Below are 9081 nucleotides of genomic sequence, written 5' to 3' on the forward strand. Positions count from 1 at the left end.
TAGAAAACACAATGAAAATCAAGAATTGCAAACAGGGACTGGAGAAATGGCTCAGTAGTTAAAAGCACTGACTGCTCATCCCGAGGTCCTAAGTTCAATTCCCAGCAACCGTATGGTGGCTCACAACCATCTGTAATGGGATCTGATGCCCTTTTCTGGTGTGTCTGAAAACATCGAAACATCAACAATGTCCTCAAATTATAAGACAAATAAATGTTTAAAAAAAAAAAAAGGATTGCAAACAAAGATTTCAGACCAACCTTCCTCCCCCAGGTAGTGTCACCAAAAGCCACCTACCTCTTCTTCTTGGTTTTTCTCTCTATGTTGTTCTCCCCGATGCTAAGATACAAAGGGAAACAAAAGCTCCTTTTAATAAGAGTGACCACAGACTCCTCTGCTACCCTCAGACCAGTTCTGTTCTTCATTTCATAAGCTCAAGGGCACAGGATTTCTTGTTCTAATCAAGTACAAAGCTTCCCTCCTGGGACAGGCATACGCAGTGCATATGATCGACTGTGTTCCTCAATAACACACTTTATCTCTTGTACCATCAAAGCCTGTTAGGAGTTAAGATGACGGAGCACACAGACTTGTTTGTTTTGTTTAGAACTTTACTTACAGAACAAGCAAGGCCAACAACAGCACAACAGCTGTAATCTGACTTCCTAGAATTACACACGGCCATTTCTAACTTTTACAAAAGCAAATTTAATTTCTGTACAGGTTCCAAAATTTTAGTTATTGTTTAAAACAAAACCTCAGGAACTCAATGCTGCAGACTGTTCCCTGACACCATAAAGGGCAGTGGAGCAGGAGCTGCACTTCTGCCATCAGCATGTCCACTGATCCAGCTTTCAGATTACAGAACTGCTCCTATTACTTGGTACAGGGTTCAAATCCAGGGCTGGTACTGCTGGGCAAGTACTCTATACCTCACACAATTTCACTCTTTTCTTTTTCAAATTAATTCTAAGTAGTGAAGTTTCTTTTATTTTCTTGAGACAAGGTTTCATGTAGCCCAGGCTAGGCTTGAACACATCTACTACCTGCAGATGACGCTGACCTCTTGACCCTTCCGTTTCCCTTTACGCAGTGTCATGGATGAAACTCAGAACCTTGTGCATGCTGGGCAAGCACTCTGCAAACTGAGCTACGTATCAGCCCAACTTCTACCCCGTGCTTGTACCTTAAAGATTTTCAAAACAAGTTTCTGCTCCTTGATTAGGAAAGTAGGCTCAATCCTACCACAGACATATTTACCACATAGAGCCACCGCAGGCCCTGCAGACATATTGTTTCATTCTAACCAATCTCATGAGAGAATTTTAGTTCAAACTTTGCACAGCTGTGCACATTTCCACTTTCTGAGGAATAACAGAAGGTGATTCTATTAGCGGGGAGCAGGCACTGCCTTGTTTTGTGAGAGGTCACATCACAGAAAAGCTTTCAGTGGTATGTCAAACATTAGACCATCCTCAGTGTCTAGACATCAGCCCTGGTAGAGCTGAATAATGAGTTAACTCCAGACAGGGTATGACCACATAGCTCCAGGTAACATGGATTTAGTTATGCAGACCAGATGGACCTTGAAACTACAGAAATCTACCTGCTTCTGCCTCCTGGGTGCTGAGATTAGAGGTGTGAGCTATCATACTGACTGAGTAGGTACTGATCATTAGAATCTGGCAAAGTTTAGTATTGACTCAGTTTCTAACTTTAATCTTTACATTCATTCCTGAGAAACATGACTTGCTCAAAGAGATGAAGTTTTGATACAGAAAAGCCACACAATTATCTATTATTTATATAGAGAGATAGAAGGAGAGGGAGGAGGAGGGAGACAGGGAGAGGAGGAAGGGGAGGGCTTGAGGGAAAGGGAGGGCTGTGTGGTGCTGGAGGGTGGAGAGCTCATGCATGCTAAGCAGGCATTGACCCCTTAGCTGCATCCTTAGCCTAAGGTGAGAATACTTGTTCTGCGTCTTTCTTCCTGCTGCTCCGTTTCTTACCTTCCTTTTGCACTCTCATCCCTGTATGGCTCCTTCACATCTCAAGTGTTCCGTACCTGCTTTACTCCTCTCTCTTAAAGCCTCTTTTGTTCTCCCCTATTGGTGATTCTATTTGCTTGCTATGGTGGGTAGAGCAGCATTAAACGTGGCAGTTAAAGCATCTCTGTGGCAGGATTAGGACCATTTGGGTACATGCCCAGAATACCATAACTAGGTCACATGGAGATTCTATTTAGGTTTTTTTTTTTTTTTAGAGCCCCCACTGACTTCCATAGTAGCCACAGCACTAGTTTACACTCCCATCAATAGTGAGTAAGGTTGCTCTTCACCCAAATCCTTGCCAGCTTTTGTCTTCTTGATGGGTGGCCATTCTGTACAGGGTGAGACTGAAGATCAACCTAGTTTTAATTTGCATTTCCCTGATGGCTAAGGATGTTGGACACTTTTAAAAATATTCATTAGCCATTTGTATTTTTTATAACTATTAAATTCCTTAGTCCAAATTTTAAAATTGGGCTATTTTCTTGTGTAGTGATTTTAGTTCTTTGCACGCTCTAAATATCAGTTTTTTTCTTTTTTCTTTTTTTTGGTTTTTCGAGACAGGGTTTCTCTGTGTAGTATTGGCTGTCCTGGAACTCACTCTGTAGACCAGGCTGGCCTCGAACTCAGAAATCTGCCTGTCTCTGCCTCCCAAGTGCTAGGATTAAAGGCGTGCACCACCACTGCCCAGCTAAAGATCAGTTCTTAGCAAGCAAAGATCCTGGCCCAATTAGTAGGCTGGGTTGTTTTGTTTTAACGTGTTTTTTGTCAATTTAAGAGGGGGGTGTTTTTGAAGATAGGCTGTCACTATATAACGCTGGCTGGCCTCAAATTAAAAGACTCACCTGCCTCTGCCTTTCAAGTGCTAATATTAACGATGAGACCACCATACCTGGCTCTATTTGTCAACTTTGGAGATTGGGTCTTCTATAGTCCAGACTTGCTTTGGCATACTATGTAGCCAAGGATGACCCTGATGCTCCTACTCCATAAATGCTAGGATTACAGGTGTACACACACTTAGCTTAAGTGGATGAGACAGAAATGCTGTGTCTTCTGAACTTGAAAACATAGGAATCCAGTCAGAAGTATTACCTAAGGACAAGTCACTCTTATTCCTTCCTGTCCAGTGTAGAAATTAAACTATAAATTCTGCACAGTAACTAAATTTTATAAGCCTGGCTCACTGGCCATGTGAGGATTTCCTTGTCCTGTAAGAGTGGGACCAGTGCCTACAGGACACCATCTTTCACCATTCTCAACAGGATCTTTGGGTGGGACTAAGGGCCTCTCCAGATTTTTAATTTATGATAAAGGGTAGGAGAGGAGGAAATTAAAAAAGAAAACCAAGAGACAGGTCCTTACAGATTTCTTTTTGGAAAAAGCATGAATGGAAAAAATATTAATTTGGTGATCAATTATTTTTTTTAAATTTAATTTGTATGTGTGTACATGCATACACACACGCACACACATGCATACCAATAGGTTAGTAACAGCTCCCTTACTAGTAGAACTTTGAGGTTTAAATATGCTACTTATGAAGAGCACACATAGGGGCCTGGACACAGAGTAACCATTCATTAAAAACCAGCTGGTGAGATGGCTCAGTGGTTAAGGGCACCTACTGCTCTCCCAGAGGTCCTGAGTTCAGTTCCCAGCAGCCACATGGTGACTCACAACCATCTGTGATGGGATCCGATGCCCTCTTCTGGCGTGTCTGAAGACAGCTGCAGTGTACTCATATACAATAAATAAATAAATAAATAAATATATAAATAAACTTAAAAAAAAAAAAAAAAACCAGCTGATAGTACTGTAACCTGGATGTGGCAGGGTGCACACCTGTAATCCCAGCACTCAGGAGACTGACACAGGACGACTGCAAACTTGAGGACAGCCTGAGCGACATTGTGAGAAGGTATACAAAACTCAAAATAAACAAAAATATCAGCTAGCATTATAATGAAAGTTTCAGCCCCTTAACTGATTCTGTAAATATTTTTGTAAATTCCCCTGGATATCACATGTAAACCTACCTTTTTTTTTTTTTTTTTTAATATTTATTTATTTTATTTTATTGATGAGTACATTGTAGCTGTCTTCAGACACACCAGAAGAGGGCATCCAATCTCATTACGGATGGTTGTGAGCCACCATGTGGTTGCTGGGATTTGAACTCAGGACCTCTGGAAGAGCAGTCTGTGCTCTTAACCGCTGAGCCATCTCTCCAGCCCCGTAAACCTACCTTTGCTGCAATAATCTGTTTTCTTTTTCTTTTAGAGCTTTCTTCAGCTCTGCAGTTCTTGAAGGCCTGTGTAAGTACTTTCTTTTCCCTTTGCATTCATAAGTCCAATGTCCAAATTCCAAGCATTTCTGACATCTTACATGTTGCTTATTGGCTTCACTACAAAGAAAAAACAGAATACAAGCTTTAGAAGTTTTGCCTTGGGACACTTTCTGACCTGGAAGAGCATAAAGTATCAGGTGATGCTGACTCTAGTAGGCACACAGACAGTACACTTCAGTGATCGATGTATGCAACTTGGGGTTGTCTTGCTCTTCTGAGCCCAGCACTGTATTTCATGCTTATAATCTTTTCACTTTTCAGGCCAAAGTAGGAGGATGGCTCTGAGTTCAAAGTTAGCCTGAGCAGCTATCTCAACAAAGCAAAACAGATACATAAAAACAAAAAATTTAAGTTTCCCATTCCAATAATAATGAATTTGGACCAACATTTTTTAGCTCAGAATACAAAGAATAATAAAGATTTTCTTTGTTGTGCCAGGCAGTGGTGACACACACCTTTAATCCCAGCACTTGGGAGGTAGAGGCAGGTGGATTTCTGAGTTCGAGGCCAGCCTGGTCTACAGAGTGAGTTCCAGGACAGCCAGGAATAAACAGAGAAACCCTGTCTCGAAAAAACTGAGGAAAAAAAAAAAAAAAGAAAGATTGTCTTTGTTGTAATGCCAGATATTAAACTCAGAGCCTCCTTCTCAAATGCTCTACTACTGAGCCAGACCCCTAATCCATTAAAACACTTTTGAGGCTGGGAAATGGCTGGCTGGGTAAGGGTGTTTGCTGTGAGCCCAAAGATCTGAGTTGAATCCCTAGATCTGTGTAGTGGAAAAAGATCTGACCCCAACAAGTTGTCCTCTGACCTCTACTCCTATTCACACACAAATAAAAAAGTTTGTTTGGTTGGTTCATTCTGCTTTTGATTTCTTTCTTTCTTTTTTTTTTTTTTTCCTGGAACTAGATCTGTAGACAAGGCTAGCCTTAAACTCATAGATCTTCCTCTTCCTTCCAAGTACTGGGATTAAAGGCATGGGCCACTGTGTCTGGCTATCACTTTTTTTACTTACTAATGAAAAATGGTGGTGGTGAGATAGCTCAGTGGGTTAAAGGCACTTACCACACAATACTAGGATTAATGGTGTGAGCCACCACACCCAGCTTGTACGGTAGTAGTCTTTAAGCTTCCAAAAAAAATTTTTTTTGCATACTGATAAGTTTTATGGGTGAGACCCTTTTGCAATACAGGTTGAACATTCCTAATCAAACATTTAAAACCTAAATACTTCAAAATGTAACACTTTTTTTGAGCCTCAAAGCACCACAAATGGAAAATTTTATACCTGACATATAACACGCTACAGTCAAAAAAACAAGCATATTTAGATCTGACCCCAACAAGTTGTCCTCTGACCTCTACTCCTATTCACCCACAAAAAAGTTTGTTTGTTTGTTTGATTTCTAGAGAAAGGTTTAACAGTTAAAAGCACTTGCTGCTACTGCAAAAGACCAAGATTCCATATGGTGGCTTATAATCACCTATCACTCCAGTTCCAAGGGATCTGACACCCTCTTCTGACTTCCAAGGGCATCAAGTACACATGCTGTAGAGATGACAAGCAGCTAAAACACATTTATCTTTTAAAAATTGTTTAAAGACTGGCACATAGAGAGGGATATTGGGGAGATAGCTTTGTTTTGGAACTTTTGCTTGGCATATGTTACTCCTCAGATTCAGCCTCTAAAAATATTATATAAAGGAAGTTAAGCTATTTTAAAGCTGGGCATAGTGCACGCCTGTAATCCCAGGATCCTGAAGGGCGAGGCAGGACCAGGAACACAGTGGTAGAGATCTGTCATAAACAAAACAGATGGCACAGGAAATATGATGGGTGACCGGCCAGAAACCAAAAGTCCTGGACAATGGAACTGCGTATTAAATCTAACAAGAAAATGTTTAGCAAAGATGAAGATAAGCCAGTTAAGAAAAGCAATACAGCTGGGTGGTGGTGGTGCACTCCTTTAATCCCAGCACTCGGGAGGCAGAGGCAGGCAGATTTCTGAGTTCGAGGCCAGCCTGGTCTATGGAGTGAGTTCCAGGACAGCCAGAGCTATACAGAGAAACCTTGTCTTGAAAAAAAAAAAAGAAAGAAAGAAAGAAAAGAAAAGCAATACAACAAGTGCATGCCTTTAATCCAAGCACTCAGGAGGCAGAGGCAGGTGGATCTCTGTCTGAGGTCTTAAAAAACCAAAAAGAGAAACAATATGAAACAAGGAAAGCCTCATGACTTTTAATTGGAAAACACTCCTTGTATTTTGTTTTTGAGACATGGTCTCTTTTGTGGCCCTGGATGACCTAGCCTTGAACTCACAGATCCACCTGCTTCTGCCTCCTGAGTGCTGGGATGAAAAGCATAATCCACCATATCTGGCCCAACACTCAGGTTTTTAATTTATAAATCATAGGTTAGGTCAATAATAAGAAAGCTCCAAGCATGCAGGTATTAGATCCATACAGTGTTTTCCTTTCAGTTTCATATGACTTTTGACAGGTTTGAGAAACAGCATGTCACCTCCCACGGCCATACAGAGAGTGGGTATAACATTGCTGGAGGGTTTTTGTTTTAGGATGAAGTCTTATTATGTTGCCCAGGCTGGACTCAAGATCATGTTCACGTAACAAGTCTCAGCCCCTTACACCTCTGAATGGGTAGTTACTGAGTTGGTTTGTTTTTTTTTCTTTTTGAAGACAGGTCTCCCTACACAGCTGTGGCTGGCCTGCAGTTTGCTATGTAGACCAGGCTGGCTTTGACTCACAGTGCTCCACCTGCTTGCTTCTCCAGTGCTCGGATTAAAGGCTCTGCCACCAGGACTGATAGTTACTGAGATTCAAAAAAAAAAATTTTTTTTTTATTTAAGCTGGGCATAGTGGCACATGCTTTTAATCCCATCACACAGAAGGCAAGCAGATATCTTGAGTTTGAGGCCAGTCTGGTCTACAGATGTTCCAGGACAGCCAGGGCTACACAGGGAAACCCTGTCCCTAAATCTGCCCACCCCCAACACCTCCCCCCACCCCCGCAAAAAAAAAAAAAATTTCTAACAGACTCAAAGCAATTATACCACTGTCTCTATCTTTCCTCAAATCCTCTGGTGACCAGATTCTTTCAATGGCTTTTATTCTGTCTTCAAATGTCGCCCCTCCACAGATGCATTTCTAGTTCAACTAACTTGAAACAGCCCTTTGCCTTTCCTCATCACAACCTCTTATTTCCTATGTTTAATTTTGTTTTGTTATCAGAGAGACAGGGTTACTCTTAGACCAGGCCGGCCCAGAATTCAGCAATCTGCCTGCTTCTGTCTCCAGAGTGCTGGAAGCACTACCACCGTAGAGCTCCTACAAAACTATTTAAACCACCAGCTGTACTTGTTTAGAGTATCAACAGGTTCCACAGTAAGACTGTAAGCTCCGTGTGTTGAATACACTTTTCTTCACAGTAAAACTGTCAAGGAGTAATAGTACTAAAGTAATTATTTATTGAGAGAACAGCAGAAAGTGAGACGGTAGATGAGAAATGAATAGGCATTGCAAGTCGGGCAGCGGTGGTGCACGCCTTTAATCCCAGCACTTGGGAGGCAGAGGCAGGCGAATTTCTGAGTTCGAGGCCAGCCTGGTCTACCGAGTGAGTTCCAGGACAGCCAGGGCTATACAGAGAGACTCTGTCTCGAAAAAAACAAAACAAAAACAACAACAACAAAAAGAATAGGCATTGCAGACAGGCTTCTTTCTAGGAAAGGCGATAGAAAGGAGTCGGGAGACGCTGCAGAGGGAAAAGTTTGGGTCCTTGAGAGGGAAGATGTAGAACCATGCATCCAGGCTACCCTTGACGTGTGGAACGGACATAGGGGACACAAACCACCCAGCGACCAACTCTTGAATTCATTTCGGACTCTCTTCAGATCTCGTACAGTCCCGCAACCCCTCCGGCAGACCCGACTAGGCGTCTGACTTACGCTTGCCTCCGAGCTATGAGCCGATGCATGGGAGTCGCCATCTTGGAGCGGCCGGAGTCTGCCGCACGGGATTTTGGGAAACTCGGACGGGTGGGCGGGCCCTTAAAAACCTTTGCGGTCCTGGGCGGGGCCAGACGCGCTCATCCCAACAGAGGCCACTGGCGGCCTCTAGCTGGTTTGTTGTCTCTAATGTGCGTCTTGTGTCCAGCATGAATAGGGCCTTGAAGGGTGATCTCAAACGAGGGATCTGAGGCAAGAGGATTGTTATGTAACTCAAAAACAAAACAAAACAAAGCAACAACAAAAAAGCCAGGCAGTAATGGCCTACATCTTTAATTCCAACACTTGCTGGGATTCACGGCCAGCCTAGTCTACACAGTGAGTTCCAGGAAAACCAAAGTTGCACACGGAAACTCTTGTCTCAAAAAACAAAACACCAAAACCCACAAGAAATTACAGGTGTCATCATGATGACTGGATCATTCTGTTTTGTTTTCTTTTTTTCCCTTTCAAAGATCTGTGTAGTGGAATTTTAATCCAGCAACATCCTCTGGAAAGGGATCATAACGGGCATGGGCTCCAGGACAGGATGGTACAGAGCAAGTTTCAGGCAAAAAAAAAATTTCGTTCCAGGTGTGGTGGCACAAGCCTTTAATGCCAGCACTCAGGAGACTGAGGCCTGCAGATCTCTGAGTTCTAGTCAGTTTGGTTGAGTCAGTGGCTTAAG

General features: G+C 42.4%; 1 protein-coding gene across 1 annotated transcript; it reads right to left on the minus strand.

Moving 5' to 3' along the window:
- Positions 1-103: 103 nt before the first annotated feature.
- Zcchc10 (zinc finger CCHC-type containing 10) lies at positions 104-8418 on the minus strand. The gene is made up of 3 exons (XM_028775962.1): positions 8355-8418; positions 4294-4452; positions 104-339 (listed from the first exon to the last, which is right to left on the minus strand). Exons 1-3 carry the CDS (start codon positions 8393-8395, stop codon positions 294-296), a joined length of 246 nt encoding a protein of 81 aa, XP_028631795.1. The 5' UTR covers positions 8396-8418; the 3' UTR covers positions 104-293.
- Positions 8419-9081: the final 663 nt, after the last annotated feature.

The sequence above is a fragment of the Grammomys surdaster genome, unplaced genomic scaffold (assembly GCF_004785775.1).
Source record: "Grammomys surdaster isolate TR1022 unplaced genomic scaffold, NIH_TR_1.0 262, whole genome shotgun sequence".
Classification (NCBI taxonomy): domain Eukaryota; kingdom Metazoa; phylum Chordata; class Mammalia; order Rodentia; family Muridae; genus Grammomys; species Grammomys surdaster.

What these genes read in the sequence shown, in the direction of transcription:
- Zcchc10 (XM_028775962.1), bottom strand. Translation starts at nt 8,395, where the DNA reads ATGGCGACTCCCATGCATCGGCTCATAGCTCGGAGGCAAGC. An exon ending in CTCATAGCTCGGAGGCAAGC is followed by an intron (nt 4,453 to 8,354) that starts GTAAGTCAGACG and finishes TTTTCTTTGTAG; the next exon opens with TGAAGCCAATAAGCAACATG. An exon ending in AACAGATTATTGCAGCAAAG is followed by an intron (nt 340 to 4,293) that starts GTAGGTTTACGG and finishes TTTGTATCTTAG; the next exon opens with CATCGGGGAGAACAACATAG.